General features: G+C 33.0%; 2 protein-coding genes and 1 long non-coding RNA gene across 3 annotated transcripts; 2 read left to right on the forward strand and 1 right to left on the reverse strand.

The window, feature by feature from the left end:
• The first annotated feature begins 3,247 nt into the window (after nt 1-3,247).
• On the forward strand, nt 3,248-5,586 carry LOC118645399. Its single transcript, XR_004963093.1, has 2 exons — nt 3,248-4,996; nt 5,076-5,586. It is a non-coding gene; the product is annotated as an uncharacterized LOC118645399 (long non-coding RNA).
• Nucleotides 5,587-9,006: 3,420 nt separating this feature from the next.
• On the forward strand, nt 9,007-11,785 carry LOC118645303 (putative nuclease HARBI1). The gene is made up of 3 exons (XM_036286136.1): nt 9,007-9,812; nt 9,890-10,157; nt 10,242-11,785. Exons 1-3 carry the CDS (start codon nt 9,772-9,774, stop codon nt 10,785-10,787), a joined length of 855 nt encoding a protein of 284 aa, XP_036142029.1. The 5' UTR covers nt 9,007-9,771; the 3' UTR covers nt 10,788-11,785.
• Nucleotides 11,786-12,575: 790 nt separating this feature from the next.
• Nucleotides 12,576-14,931, reverse strand: LOC105840890 (trihelix transcription factor GT-2). The gene is made up of 5 exons (XM_028193602.2): nt 14,701-14,931; nt 14,095-14,226; nt 13,424-13,683; nt 13,191-13,332; nt 12,576-13,104 (listed from the first exon to the last, which is right to left on the reverse strand). The coding sequence occupies exons 1-5, from the start codon at nt 14,909-14,911 to the stop codon at nt 12,947-12,949; spliced, it is 903 nt and encodes a 300-aa protein (XP_028049403.2). The 5' UTR covers nt 14,912-14,931; the 3' UTR covers nt 12,576-12,946.
• Nucleotides 14,932-17,361: the final 2,430 nt, after the last annotated feature.

A 17,361-nucleotide genomic window follows, 5' to 3' on the forward strand; every position in this document is an offset into this window, starting at 1 on the left:
ATATCGTGCTCATCACCAGCACTACTATCATTACTATCATCACTATCATTATCATTAATCTCAACATCATCACTCGAATGATTGTTATCATCATTAAAATTATTGTGACTATCATTATTTTCATCTTCATTGCAATTTTCTTGCATTCTAACTTCTTGAGTAGTGCTATCACCACTTTGACTCTCATCTGAATTGGAATCTTCTAATGAATCAATGAAAGATTTACGAAGAATCGAAGAAATATTTTCAAGTCTGGCTCTTTTATTCTCTGCTCTGTTGACCTTCCTCTCAAGCTTTCTCTTAAAATACTGAATCTTGAAGACAAATAAAAAATAAAAAATTGGAAGAATATTTCTCAATACAAACAAAGTATTTTTAAGACTAACAAGCAAATAAGATAAGAAATAAGCAATAAGACCAGGTAAATAATTAATTGTACTAATATCGAAAAATTGAAATGTAAGAGGTTGCATATAAAATAATAAAATAAAAGTAGAAGTTTCCAGACAATTCATATCATTTTAAGTGTTTTTCAAATTTCTAAATATAATTTTTAATTTAACTTAATTACTCTTTTAAAAGAATTAATTATAAGTTTCAACTAGTTATTTTTGAAACACATAAACTTTAACTTATTAACTTTTTCCCAAGGTAAAAACTTACCAATAAAAGAAAAAAATTGTAAAAGAAAATTCACTACATACAAAAAACAATATTTTTTGTTGTTATGTAAACTTAGTTTTTAAATAAAATATTAAATTTATTTGATGTTTTAACTATTTTGTTATTTACAGTAATAATCTAACTTTAAGAAATTATAATATTCTAATTTAATATAATAATGCTTTTCTAAGTTAACTTTTAATTTAACTTAAATTAATTTAATCTTCACGCAACTTTTAAGAGAGTTAGTCTTTTATTCATGTAATTTTTAACATAGTTAAATTAATTTTAAGTTATTAACTCTAACTTAATTCAGTTTAAAATAATACAGTGTGTAAAATTTGGCTTTACATGAGTGAAAAAGTTATATCGCACAAGATACAAACCGTATTTTTCGTAATTAATGCACGGAAATCACGATTTAGCAAGCTCGACAAACATGTATAATTGCGTTTTTGTGTATGTATTGCGAAAAGTATATTAACTTACTCAAAACCCCTGTAAAATCCTACACAGCACAGAATATCGCAATATCCATTAGATATCCGAGGGATATAGTAATAACCGTAGGACATTCATGGGATTGCAATATGTCCAATTGGATATCTCGATAACCTGGGGATATCCTCAGGATAAAGTGTGCTGTGTGGGATATAACAAATATATACCTATATAATAAGAATTTATATAATATAAAAACGGTTAAGATTTTTAATTTTTTTAGGACAATAATAGATGCTAGAATTTTAGGACTTAAGATGCTGTCTGAATTTGTATTCTTATGCAAGTACAAAAGATATTTTTTACTATAATAATAAAATAATATTTTTTTATATGTTACTTACTGGTTTATCTTCGTTGTCCATTGCCAAAAGATAAAAACCAATGTGCGAAGGCCAAAAGTGAGGACAATAAAATTATTGAAGTTTGAATTACTTGGTAAATCGTATGCCGCAACTGGTGTTAGGTTAAGTTAGAGATATAGTCCACGGATTTGATATAGCCCAACAGAATCGATATATAATATATATATACCCAGCTAGCAAAATGATGCAAACTTTGCGCGAAGTTTGCCGCAAACTCGAGCAAACCTTTGCAACAAAATTACGACAAGGTGTGTCCGCATTAAGCTTAACTTTTGCTGGCAAGGCTTGTTGTAAATAGTATGACGCATATTTTATGCAAATAACAGGGTAAAATTTACTAGTAAAGCATAACAACAAATTTGCAGCAAGAACAAGGCAAACCTTGCTGTACACAATATGATAGCAAATTTGTGGCAAGAATAGAGTAAAGCTTGCTGTACATAGCATGATAGCAAATTTGTGGCAAAAACAAGGCAAACCTTGCTATGCACAATATGATAGCAAATTTGTGGCAAGAACAGGACAAATATTGTCGAAATTTAGATCAACAAAAATGATTATTAGACTGAAATATTAGACTGATTAGTCCAATATCAAATGTAAATGGTGCAATCGTACTTGGTTCTCTGTTCTCAACGAGCCCCTTTTATTAATCCAGTAGGTAAATCTTTTTCACGAGAAATGCGCCATCTCGAGATAGATAGTAAAGTCAGAAATAAAGTTTAAAACCCGATAATGCAACCCTGTTATTTGCATAAAATGTGCGTCATACTATTTGCGACAAGCCTTGCCAACAAAAACTAAGCTGTTTACGGACACACCTTGTCGCAATTTTGTTGCGAAAGTATGCTGGGCAAGTTTTATTTTGTTCTTGCTACTAATTTGCCGTTATTCTGTGCTTAACAAGATTTCCTGTTTCTGCTATAAATTTTTTGTCATGTCGTGTAGCAAGGTTTGCTCTGTTATTTGCTTAAATTTTGCATTTTATCGTGTCGGAACAAATCTTGTAATTTCTATACGTAATATTTATGTACAAGTCTTTCTCTGTTATTTGCAGCATCGTGTGATGAAAACTTTTGCCGTAAATTTGCTCGAAACTTTTAGAAAACAAAGCAACAAACAATTACTTGTCATAAAATTGTTGTCAAAATTGAAACAATTCTTGCTGTAAAGCTTTCACGATATGTGATTTTAACAGGCCTGGCTAGCTGGGTATACCAATATACCGTATTGATATGTATCGTCAATCGCAATATCGATATATTTAAAAATATATATCAGCCTGTGATAAAATTTATTACTTGCTTAATCGTGTGCCACTATAATGTTAGGTTAAGTTAGAGGTTAGAGGTATAGCCCGCGGACGTCATATAACTCCACAGAATCGATATACATATATCGTCAATTACAGTATTGATATATCTAAATATATATCACCCTGATAAAATTTAAATTTTTATCAGATTTATTTAATACGAATTAAAAGACTTCAAAAATGTTTGAGAAAATCTATATTTTTTCTTTGAATTTTTTATTATCTAAATTATAAAATATTATAAAAAATCTGAAAAATTTTCCAAAAAATGATAAAATTATATAGAAATGCTTAAAAATAATGAAAAATTATGAGAACACTTTTTACCAAGATTAACAATTTTTTGTGGAAATTTTTATATAATTTTTTTGTAAATATCAGAATTATTCAGAGTTTCTGTATAATTTTTTAAGTATAATTTTTTAAATATAATTTGTGTATAACTTTTTTAAAAAATTTCTCAAATTATTTATCTTAGAATATTTCATATTTTACATATATGAAAAATACTGAGAAAAGATGTTACACTTTCTCAGTATTTCTAAAGTGTTTTAATTTGTAGAAAACTTGTGAGAAACATTTTTACTAGGGCAATTAAAGTTCGATACAAAAAATTATATTTTAAAAATTATAACCGCAAAATAAAAAAGATATAAAGTCCGTGACACACGTAATGTATGTGTTCATGTTAAATTGCATGTGAATTAGTATTGTTTCTTGATCACAAAAACAATGTATCGCAAGTTTAATAAAATGTTTTAGTTGCCACCAATCCCAGTAAGAAATGACTCATCAAATCGATGTCAAATTGATGTCGAATCGATGAGTTATTTCGACATCGGATCGAAAGTATCATATTGATATCATTTCGATCTCGAATCAAGATTTTACCAATAACGAGAATGTCACCGAGTTATAACAGTAAAATTGAACAAAACAATAACAGGAGTGGCTATTTATCATTCATGTCATGTTATTTAAGGCAACTCAAAAATAAGTCGAAATTCAAACAAACGTCGAGTTTTTTACCTCTGCTAGCACTATCGAGCTAATTGCGACGTCCAAGACGTCGTTTTGGCATCGTTTCGATATTAGATTTCTCACTGGGTTGAATTGGTAATTGCAATTCTTCAAACATACGATTTGATAATTCTAATGGTTTTCTTTTAACCTTTTGCATATGATTTTCGAATTTAAAACAGCTAAAATTGTCTAAATAACCAAAGGTTTTTACATAGTTGGCCAAATGAATGAGATTATGAATGTTGTATGACAAATATTCGTCACCATAAATCTTTCCATAATTTGAAACAAACCATACCAATAACGAATTAGCATAAGCATTAAACAATATACATAACTGTGGGTTACTTAATCCTATAGAAATCTCGTTATAGCAACAGTAAGACAAACAAAATAATCATAATATATTGGTCACATTATTGACTTCATTATAACAATTCCAGTATATAACAAGAATTGTCGGAACTCTGTAGCTTTCCATCTCTCAAGTTCATGTAAACTTCTTGGTTTTCTTGAAAATTCTGCTGAAATACAGGACCTAATTACTTTTAGACGAAACGAAACAGAATTTATATCTTCTGCTGTCAATCTAATATTTCTATTCCCTTTAATTCAAAATCGCAGCAATCTTTTCATAATACCTAAGCAAATTAAATGCATGTAATCCAATGGAATTTGTGAAATCATATCAATTAATAATTTTTCCAATATAAAATTATGTTCCTAAACTATGTTCAATTTGAATTCGATTTCTAAATGTATTGTTTGTACGTAAAGTACAATCAATTTCGGGAAAAGTTACTTTATTTTTTACAAAGTCACCTTCTTGTATACATTTAGAACAAGAAAAATATCCACACTGACTTTTCATATAAGTAATGAATGATTCAGTCGAAGCGTCACATACAATTGCATTAATAACAACTCTAAACTTTTTATTGTAAACAGTTATACCACGTTGAGAAAGTACAATAAATTTATTAACAAAATCAGTTAGAAATTTATATAGCGTCAGTAGGCTTGCACATACCATGATATACTCCAATAATAAAAGGCATTGTGTAAACATCAATTTCTTCAATTGATGCCAAAATCGGCCAAAATTGACTACCGGAACTCTTACAAAGTGGTAATCCGCCTATATTTAAATTTAATTTTATTTCCTTAGTCTGTAAAAATTTGAAATATATTTTTATGACTCGTTCCAGACCAGAAGAAAAGTGTACATAGCAACCACAGCCTACACCTCTAAAATTAACGGACGCATTTCGTGGGGTTTCAAGTAAGACTCTGACAATATTAGGTAATTCAATATGACCGTGTTTTTTTAGAATCAAAGGTAATTTGTTAGCTGTATTATGTGAAATGTTCTCTTCAATGATTAATTTTTGTAAATCTGTTCGTAAATTTGTTTAATTTATACAATCGCTAATATCTGCCAATGTAGGAGTGTCATCTTTATCAAATGAAGATCGTGATTCAATATCACATTCTTCATCAAATGAAGAACATGATTCAATATCTACCGGAGAAAGTGCTATGTTCCGAACAATCGATTGTATTGAAGAATCTTTATAACAATGCAATTCACAATTAATTAACCGGTTCCTTCATCTTTTTGATAAATACCGTATGTCCTTAGACATGATGCAGAGAGATTGTGGTTATTCAAGAAGGCTATAAAAATTTTACATAAAAAAATATTTTTTTAATGTTGTATGACTTGTTTAAATCCACAATTTTTTAATTTAAGTATTAAAGAATTCCAGAAGTATTAACAATAAAATAAAATTATTAAAAAATTATTTTTAAAAAAACATTCTCTATAGACAGCATTATACGTATAAAAAAAGATAAACCATATTTTAATACATAGCTTGCCGGTCTGTGAAGCTGGCATGACATTCTATAAATTTCAAAATATGAATTTTAAATACTAAGAGTTCTAATAACATTTTTAAGTTCTACAGTTTCTGATAAAAATTAAAAAGTTTCGCATTTTTTATACATATAAAAAAGTAAAAATTGAAAAATTGTCAAGTTAATTTTGTGGATCTAGTACGACACCCTCCCCTTTAAAGAACCAAAATCCGTTGAATATTATCAATTTTTAATAGAGTTTCCGACAGTTCTACTCGAGACGTATACAAAATTTCAGATTGATATTCCAGCATCAATAATTTTTAAACATTTTTTTATATCCGGGTCCAGCACGATACTTACAATTAGTGAAAATGATTTTTTAGCAGTTCTAATGATAGTTCTCCACAGTTCTAAAAGTTTTATGCTTTACATTTATTTTTATAAAGAGTTTCGACCGTTAATTTATTTTTAAGCAGTTTTAATGAATTATATCTACCATGAGATTTAGTGAAAATGTGTCATTAGAACTGCTGGAAATTATCAGAATAGCACATTTTCACTAATTGCAATATCATACTGGATGTAATAATTAAAAAATGTTAAAAAATTAATTAATGATTGGAACTCTTAATAAAAATAATTGTAAAACATAGAACTGTTTAAGAACTGTCGAGAACTATCATTAGCCCTGGAATAGTATACCTATATTTTTCGACCATTAACGTTTTACTGGGTTAAAAATGTACTCCATTTGTTCCCAAACGTGCTGCATTGAACAGATGAACTAGAATTATTATTATGCTACATGAATTTCTTTGTCTTTTTATGGTAAAGACGATGGTATAATCCGCAATAATATTAAAATTATCATTAAATATGTAAAAATTAATTTAAACAAAATAAAATTAGAAAAAATCACAAAAATAATTTCTTTTCAAATTCGTGTTGGGCAACAAAATTATCTCAGTAAGCCATTCTAGGGTTAGAATTACTGAAAATCATTAAAAGAGATATGAGATGAGTTTAAAAAAAAAAGCAATTTGCAATGTGAAATAGATACATAGGCCAACGTTCTTATTTTAAAACTATCTTAAATAATGTTTTAAGATGCTAATATGGCTGTGATTGACTTATGACATTTTAAGACTATACTCAAGATGGTTTTAAATATACAAACCGACTATCAAAACTGACTTTGTATTTGTATGTGTTATACTTACTCTTTGATCCCAATATATGTGTTGCAATTTGTAATAGTAGGTTTATTAATAGTCTTCAAATATTAATTTATACAGATGTAACCTTTGATCCAATTCCTCGGAAGTGTAATGGAAACTGTAAGATAACAAGATTTTCCCTTAAAATTAGAACATTAGTAGTAATTCATGGGTATTAAGATAAAAATTTTGTTACACACACACACACACATATATATATATATATATATATATAGTATATATACACACTACTAAAAAAAAATAGGGAACACTTTTTGTATACCGAAAATTTAAGCTATTTTCAAACTGCTGCAACTCAACAAAAAATCATCGTAGAAACAAAATCCAAAAAGCGTTTTAAAGCTTGAAACTTCTTGTTTCAAATGTTTTTTGGCGATTTTAGTTATCTTTTTTTTACCAACGTGGCACAATGATGAAGCTTGATCCGTTAAAATGAAAATTTTTTATGCGAATTTGCTGCATTGCATCTCGCGTGAAAAAAAATCATAGAGTATTTTTGTTACATTCCTCTTAAAGCGGGAACTTTTCCCTTTAATTTGAGTGATTGTTCATTGCTGTACGATTTTTTTGACTGAGTTATTGAGATTTTAATAAAAAATGGTCATTTTGACTTTCATCGCTTGTTACTCGTGAACAAATCAATGTACAGGGCTCAGCAAACAAGCGTTGGAAAGTTGAAAGTATACACTTTTGAATGCTGTTATCAATTTTTTCACAGATTTACTTTTTCTAACAACAAATCGCGTTCAAAGTTTACGTAAAAAATCGCATATTTTACGGTTTTCATTTAGTTCAATGTACTATTGTGAAGAAAGATCTATGGGGGACGTGGTTAGGTTTGGTTCAATCAGAAGGCCCCCTTTTACAAACAATAAAACATGTCGGATATATTTAATCTTTTATGTACACTTGTTATTGCGTAAGTGTATAATTGATCTCTTGAGGTAGCCGGAAGTTGGTTAGTACTGGACTTGGTGGGAGTAGGCGTCACTCGGAGTAGCTTCTCGGTGGTTGTGACTTCCTCAGCACTCTTAGCCTCGGAAGAGGGTCCGTATAGGATGTGGAAGGATTAGGCGGCACCCGAAGGTGCCCGGAGAAAACTAGGTTGCTTCTATTCGCTGTCGCTGCCGAAGAGCTCCCTGAACACGGCTCGCTTCTTCTCTAGGAGAGCGCGGGGAATATGCTTCCCAGGTGTCTGAGGGAGCGCTCGTGGAGTCTTAGGGGCTTCTGGTGACGCTGGCGAAGCAGCGATAATATCGTCGGAGGAGGCCTGCGTACCCCTGGTGGTCAGGTCTGAGATCACCCGAGGGCCGGTTGCGGTTTGTGTGGCCCGGCCAATGGAAACCGCAGGACCAGTTGTTGCGGTCTGCGATGCTCTGGTGATTTTTCCTCGACTAGCGGTCTGTGTCGCCCTGTGAACCGGAGGATGGCGCGGAAGACCTCGGGGCTGGAAACGGGGATCCCTGGGCTTCTCCGGGGAGAAAGCGATCCGGATTAGCCGCCACGGAACGCTGGTCTTCTTCGTCGGCGACTCCCGGGCTCCCAGTGGCTTCGCAGAGCTCCTGGCGTCCGGCCTCACCGGATTGGTCCTAAGACCGCGGTGGCCGAGTTGGCGACAGCGGGGCAGCGTGGCTGTGTTGCCTCCCGGAGGAGTTCCTCGTCGTACCAGAGAGCTCGCCCGCGCCGAAAGTCAGATACACCGTTGGTACTACTTCCAAAAAGTAATCGCAAGCGTAGTATAGGCCCTAATGAGCTCTCTATACGTGAAGCTTGGCTTGATTCCGTCGGTGGTCTGCTTATGTAAACCTGATGTTACATTTCTTCTTGTGAGTTGAGGCGCCGCGCTTTCGCCTAGTGGCGGCCGCGCGCACTACTCGCGGTCGCCGGGGCCGCTGACCCGGCCGCGGACGCTGCGTGCGCGCGCGCGCGCGTCGCGCTGTGGCGTGCCGCCACAGATCCAATCACATTGCTAAAGCAAAGTTTTATAGTACGATTACTCTCCAGTAATAAACACTAACGTTCATGAAATAAAACATTTGTATTCCACGTGTTTATCATTCTTGAAATTGCTGAAATTGCTTAAAATGTTTTTTCAACAATTTTTCAACACCCTTTTGACGAAGTTACAAAACCAACCTTACATTTCTTTTTAAATGACGCTTACCGTCGACATTAGCGTTATCCAATGTGCACCATGTAGGGTGCGTTCCACTTAACGCTCGCAACGCTCACTCTCGCAACGTTACGATCATTCGTTCCATTAGCATGAGCATTGCGATAAGTGGAACGAGTTAAGAGCATCTTTAGTATCATAAAAATGGCGGAGACTACAGCTGTGATTAGTGCCGTATATTAAGGAATTATGATTCAACCAGTGAAAGTGATTCTAGTTTTGATGAAGAATATGAAATATTACAAGAAAAAACAAAACGTGTTATACGGCCTCGTATTGCAAACTACGCAGAATTGGTTGTTTTGCGCTATACGGACTACGAATTTAAAAGTCATCTTAGGTTAGATATTATTTTTTAAATACTTTTAATTATTTTTTAAATATATAAAATTTAATATTAAAACAAGATTTTGATACTTTATAAAGATATTTATTACGCAATTTTTAGAATAAAATATAATTTGCCTCATTTATGATTGTAATCATTGAAAAATGTAACTATTATATATTCTGTACAAATTTTTTTACAGATTGCAGCGCACAACATTTGAATATATTTTAAATATAATTAGTGATGCTCTTACTCGAAAAACAAAAGGTTGTAAAACAATTCCACCTCGTCAACAATTTATGATTGCCCTATGGAAAATGGGTACAATGGATTCCTACAGGTATAATTTTCTTCACATATTAATTAAATGTCTTAAATACTTAATTAAGTTTAGTTAATAGTTATGTTTATTAATAGATCCATTTGTGATCGCTTTAACGTGGGAAGGGCTACAGCGTTGAGAGCTGTCAGAAGAGTCACACATGCATTATTCAATCTGGCTCCTCAATATATTTCTTGGCCTTTGGGTGATAAAGCTCAACTTACAATGCGCAAATTTGAAGAAAATAGTGGTTTTCTAAGGACGATTGGCGCTATAGACGGAACACACATTAAAATTGAAGCACCTAAAGAAAATTCTATAGATTATATAAATCGAAAAGGATACCATTCCATTCAACTTCAGGTAGACTCTTACTATAATATTTACAAAAGTAGTTATGTATTAATTTTATTTTGCTTATATTCTTAATTTTTTTATTGCTTGTAGGTGGTATGTAATTACAGGGCAATGATTACTCATTGTTATGTGGGTCATCCAGGATCAGTTCATGACCAGAGAGTCTTTAGACAATCGGAAGTTGCTGAATATTTAAATGATGACAGCAAATTTCCTTTCGATAGTCATTTAGTTGGAGATTCTGCGTATGAACTGCATCAACACCTCTTGGTTCCGTTTAAAGATAACGGACATTTGACCGCTGCACAAAAAAATTTTAATTTCCGTCAATCGTCTGCCAAAGTTGTTGTTGAAAGGTGTTTTGCACTTTTAAAAGGCCGTATGCGTAGTTTATTACATTGCTTGCCTATGTCTCGAATTGATTTAATGGCTGAATACATAGTAGCTTGTTGCGTTATTCACAACATTTGTATATTACGTGAAGACGAACTTCTAGTAATACCAGTGCCAGTAGTTATAGACGATCGAGTGGAAGGTTTTCATGTCAATGAGAGACACCCAAATGTAAACGGTGTTTATAAAAGAAATATTATTATGAATACTTTGCAAAGACATCATATTTATGATAACTTATAAAATACTTGAATTTATAACTTAAATACATAATAGTAATAGTAATAGTATTTCTAAGTAGTTATAAATAAAGTCTTTATTATAAATAAAGTCTCTATTCTGAGATGGAATTCTAATCTGAAATATTATAAGATGGGATCTCAATCTCAATGGGGCTTATTAGTTTAGCAGAAATCCTGCTATCTTATATCAGGGGCTCGATTCTTGAATTTATTTGCAAGAGAAACGTATTCGCAAATTCTGTTCTTACAGAAAAGTTGAAAATTTATTGGCTATTGTATGGCTTTTAACCAATAAACTTGCAACTTTTCTGTTAGAGGGGGTATTTGCGCATACGTTTTCTTGCGAATGAATTCAAGAATCAAGCCCCTGGATACTATCTTAGAGAATTTTCCTCTAATTTTCCTCTAACATTAGATGTTACACAAAAAAACTTGAATATTAAATTTAAATTGATTGTATTATACATAGTAAAAATAATTTTCTTTTTATTATACATAGTAAGAACAATATATTACATTCATATATTTGTGTAACTTACCATCTAATTTTATTATCTCACGCGTTCCCGTTTAAGCACATACAGCCTTTTCTTTCTTTAATGGGAGTTAGAGGACATTGATACAGCCACCATATCTCCGCATGGAAAATATCTAAGAATTTATGGAAAATATCTATGTCTCGAATCGATCTAAGCTGAGAGTTTTTTTAATACTATATTAATCCTCTGTAATTCATTTATCTATGCATAAATGAATTATATTGTTGCGTGCCGCGTGTCGCCCGATACATCCCTGAAGCGCCAGTCAGCTGACGGACCGATCGATATTTTCGATCGGCCGGTTGCCGGAAGAATTTGTTATTTAAATAAATGAATTAAACGGCTGGTTGCCGGGAAATATTTTGTAAACAAATATTGTAGACAGTTTAACGTCGGACTCCTGCCGAGGAGGACGTGTCACGCGCTTTCTCTGTTGCAATAAAGCTTTTTGAGTTCCATAGACGTTTTGATTTTCTCGACGCGAGTGTGTGTGTGAGTGCGGGAGTGTCTTTCGACGTTCCGGCGCAACAATATTATAATCCATTTATGCGTGAATAAATGGGAGCGTCCCAGATGCGCACAGTAATAAACGGACACAGCAGGCTGAGTAAAACGGACACAGTAACAAACGGACACAGACCAAACGGACACAGTAATAAACGGACACAGTAACAAATGGACACAGTAACAAACGGACACAGACCAAATGCGCACAGAGCGAAACGGACACAGTGCGAAACGGACACAGTAACAAACGGACACAGACCAAATGCGCACAGAGCGAAACGGACACAGTGCGAAACGGACACAGACCAAATGCGCACGGACCAAATGCACACGGACCAAATGCGCACACTGCACATGCGCACACTGCACGTGCGCACGGACCAAATGCAATCCATGTACATTGCAAGCAGAGTAAAGTCCACATAGGTTAGCGACTTGGACGGGGTGGGTGCGGGAGGGGGGCCGAAGGCCCCCCTTGCACCCCCCCGTGTGTGTGTGTGTGTGTGTGTGCGTGCAAAGCATTCACTGCATCACATGGGTTTGCGACTTTCCGTGTATGCATTTGGTCTGTGCGCATGTGCAGTGTGCGCATTTGGTCTGTGTCCGTTTCGCTCTGTGCGTATTTGGTCTGTGTCCGTTTGTTACTGTGTCCGTTTCGCACTGTGTCCGTTTGTTACTGTGTCCGTTTGGTCTGTGTCCGTTTGTTACTGTGTCCGTTTCACTCAGCTTGCTGTATCCGTTTATTACTGTGCGCATCTGGGACTCACTCGAATAAATGACCTTAGATATTTTCCATGTGGAGATATGATGACTGTATCAATATCCTCCAACTTCCCCTATATAATAATATATACTCATAAAGTCAATCAGGTACTAATCGAAAGTTAATATAAACTAAAATGTTATAAGAATACAGGAACTGAAAGACTTGTTCTTTGTCTTTATAAACTAATATTAAAAATGTAATAATATACATTGCGTTTGTAAAAAAATAAAATAACTATTAAGGCTCTGTTCCAAAACGTTCTTTTTAGGATTTTTTAATCACAAGTAAAAATATAAAACTAAAAAGGGTTTACTTTAATAAGTGATATGTTTTAAATATTAAAACATATCACTTATTAAGAAACTTGGAAAGTGAATCAATTAGTTTTTCTTCCATGACCATTCTATCTTCATGACGTTTTTGTTTTCGCTGTTCATGAATCTCTTTTTGTGAAAGTCTTTTTTCTAGCAATTTTGCCATTAATGTCCGTGTAATCTTTGTACTGCCTAAATAAAAGAATATATATCTCTTTAAAAATAATTATCAGTTTTTATAAATTAAAATATTTAAAGTATATTAAAACACAACTAACCTGAAGACCTAATATCATCATCAGAAGAATTATCATTAGTACATGAACTTGTAGAAGACGTATTTTTTATTAATAATCCACTTGATGAAGCAAGCGCAACAGGTTTGCACCAAGCTCTTTTTGCAAATATTTCTTCCATGATCTACAATACACAACTTAATATATCTTGTATCACATTAAATAAAGAAACATATATCAAACTAATTTAAGTAAAAAAAATAATTATTCTAAACCTCAAAATGTTGCCAGGTACGTCGATCGTTGCCAGATTTGGCATTGTAATCTTTTATCGATTTATACGTTTTTTTCAAACTTCTTAATTTTGAAGCACATTGAGGGCCCGTTACATTGTATCCCTTTTCCTTTAATAATGTAGCCACCTGTTCCCAACATTTTTTGTGTGACATCTTTCCATTAGTAAATTTTGTTTCTAGTTCCTGATACGTCCGTAATAAAAGAATAACACATGAATCAGTCCATCGATATAGGGAACCTGTAAAAATATGTATTATCAATTATGTAATCAATGCAATAAAGTTATAAAGACTATTAGATTTAATCATCTAATAGTTTATATTTTCTGATATTCTTATTCTGACCTAAATTTGTATACAATCTTCGAATATCATTGCTAGTATGCATAATAACAGTTTTTATTTTAACATTTATTAATTACATAATGTAACTAATAAATATAAATTAATGTAAAAAATATTAATATTTATTAATTACAGGTAACTTGAAACAAATTATTAATGCTTTTCCTTTAACCTCTAAAAATGATATTATAATAGTTAAAATTTGAATAACAATAGAAACTGTGTAAATATAGTTCAAAGTTGAATAACAATTGGAACAGTAAATAGCACCAGTAATTAAACAATAAATAACATTTTAAATTTACCTTCTTCACATTCTTCTATTGGCAAATCATTATCTATAGTTGAAATTTTATTGATTGTATCTTGCATCATCTCATTTTCTTTATTTTGTTCTATAATTGCTGCATTTAAAAGAGTTGTAGCAAAAGAAATATCTGTAAATAGAACAAAATTTCTCAAAATTAATTCTTATAGGCAAATATGTGTAATATAATTGAAGGTAACAAAGTAAACTTGATGTAAACTTGATGTAACAATAAAATTTACACATTTTAGAGAATAGATTGAAACCGATAATATATTCTAGGCCGGTATTCATAGTTGGGTCTTATATTAAGATATCATTTTAAGTATTGTCTTAAGATGCCACCAGCCAATCACAGAGCCATATTAGCACCATTGTTATTTCATGTATATTTTCTTACTGAAGAGGATTTAAACTAGGATTGAAATGTCTAAATTCACATATTAAGCAGTTAGTATAATAAATATACACATTACACATGAACATCTTGTGTCGGCAATAGTTAATCTACTTAAAAACTAAAACGGCATTTTACTTATAACGGCACATAAGGTTATGTAATTGAATAATTTTAATAGATTCTAATTGATATTTATCATCTTACCTGAAGCAGCACGACGAGCATCATCAGGAGACAACATTACATCATACATTTTTTCACTTTCGGGACAGTATAAAGTTACTTTTTCCATATTTTTAACGAAACTTCTTTGGAATAAACACACAGCTTTAAGAAAATAAATAATATGGATGACTAGTGACGTCACACGCTCACGCCGACCCACCTCTTTAGCGCGAGCGTTGTGAGCGTTCATTTGTATCGCCTATTGCTCACTACATCGTCCGCTGAGCGCCGCGAGCGATAAGTGGAACAGCACCAAGATCGATCTGAGCGTTGCGAGCGTTAAGTGGAACGCACCCGTAGAAGATGCCGGTGGGATTGTGCACATCACGCACGCGCACGTGTGTGTGTATGTGTTTTACAGCAAAGGTAAGGATCTCGCGGTTCATCACGCGCGCGCTCGCGGCTGTTCCTTGCAATTTCTTAAATGTCGTTTTATGTTGTTTTAAATGCGTTCAAATGTCTATGCGGCATTTTGAAAATTTCGTATACAAACTCCATACTCTACAAGACTCATCTGTGTGTTAAACATTTGTTTTAAAACTTCTATACATAAACATTACGAGTACGCACCTACTCACATACATACCGTAATGTTTACAAGTAATGTTTACGTACAAAGAGACTTTAAAATAAATGTTCAGTACAAATTAAGACGACTCTCGTAGTATATTGAGCTCGTATACAAAATTTTCAAAATGCCGTGTAGACATTTGCCTACAACAGAAGTTGCACAAATAATCGCACTTCTTGAAGAAGGTTTTCGCATGCATCACGTAGCGCATCATGTTGGTGTGTCTATCTCTGTAATGAGTAGAGTTTGGTCACGATATCAAAAGACGTTATACGAGACATGAAGGCAGTGGTCGTGGTCGAATAACTACTGTTAGACAAGATCGAGAAAGCGTCTAGTTATATTTGCCGTATGAGGACGAGCGTTGTCCTGCATAAACATAAAATTTGTATGCGATAAACGTAGAGGCAATTTGTAAGGTCCAAGAATTTCATTTACGTATCGAACACTTGTGATTGCAGGAGGTGGCAGGATCACTAATTCAGTTCGTTCTGCTTTGAAATACATCCCCACACAATCACAGAACCACCGTTATGGGCTCGTACTAGCATAACACAGCGTCGATCACAGTTCATTTTATCAACGCCAAATAGGTGTACGAGCGTCATTGCTGTAAAGACAGAAACGCGATTCATCAGAAAAGTACACATTTTTCCATTTTCCTGCGGTCCAATTTATGTGATTGCGCGCAAATTGAAGACGAATCTAACAATGTCTAAGGGTAAGGCTGAAATCACATGGTGCGGAATAGAGTTGCGGAATAGAACGTGCGTCATAGAAGCAGCCAATCAGAGCTTTGCCGCAGTGTCTACAACCTTTTCTGCATGCGTTCGCGTCGATGGCGTCGTTGCGTCATAGCGTCATAGAACATCATAGCATATTAAGCATATTTGCAGTCTTGTATATGAAGCAATTGGTTCTCTTCCCAAATAGCACACGATATTCTATGGATATCTATTCTTGATCCATAAAGTATAAAGTATATACAGGACATTATACATATATAAAATAAATATTTATGTATGGATATAAATGTATGTACGTCATATGTACATAATATAAATATACTTCGATGGATTAATTACTTATACATACCCACGTAATATTGTATGTATATTGTATTTATATACATGCAGGTACGTATTGAAGTTTACACTTAAAATTGAGTGTTAATACTCGATTTTGGGAGTTTATTCCCAAATTTAAGTGTATACGCTCAAATCTGGAGTATTTACACTAAAGATTGAGTGTTTATACTCGAACATTGAGTGTGTACACCCAATGATTGGATGTTCATACCAAAGTTGGGATTTAAATATTGAATATTTGAAAGTATACTCTCAACATTTGGATATGACACGTGAATCAATAAATGAGTGTATACTTCCAACATAAAGTGTGAACACTGAAACGTTCGGGATGTACACTCAACATCTATCGGTTGAAGGTATACATTTAATATTGAGTGTGCACTCTCAAACATTAGATTAGAAAATGTTAAATAAAAGCAAAAGCAAGAAAAGCAAGTTCAACCGAGATTAACATTAATCTGCATTGGTAGAAATGGACATAAAACGAATATCTAAAGTAAACATTCAACTATAGAGTGTTCAGCTGGCTTTGAGTATTAATTTGAGTATTACTTTTAACTTGGATGTTTACCATCTAATTGAGTGTTAATTTCAGTGTTATTCTTAAATTTAGGATTAACATTGAAATTAACACTCAATTAGATGGCGAACATTCAAGTTGAAAGTAATAACACTCTAATTAAAAGTAAATTAAAGAGCAAACACTCAAGTTGATTGTTTACACTGAATTGAGTGTTTACCCCTTGTTCCAAATTATACTCAACTTGAGTATTTTTTTAAGTGTTATTTTTAGTGTTTTTTCCGTAAGGGTTTAAGAGCCACACAGCTGCAATACAATATTTTTTAAAATAAAAATGTAACACTTGTAACTATTTTCTTACCTGGCTTGCCATAAGATAACGGCATACTTGAAAAACTAGAAAGTGCACCTTCAAATAACCCTTTTGATATTATTTTGATATCCTTTTAATTTTATGA

This window comes from Monomorium pharaonis, chromosome 4 (genome assembly GCF_013373865.1).
Source record: "Monomorium pharaonis isolate MP-MQ-018 chromosome 4, ASM1337386v2, whole genome shotgun sequence".
NCBI lineage: Eukaryota > Metazoa > Arthropoda > Insecta > Hymenoptera > Formicidae > Monomorium > Monomorium pharaonis.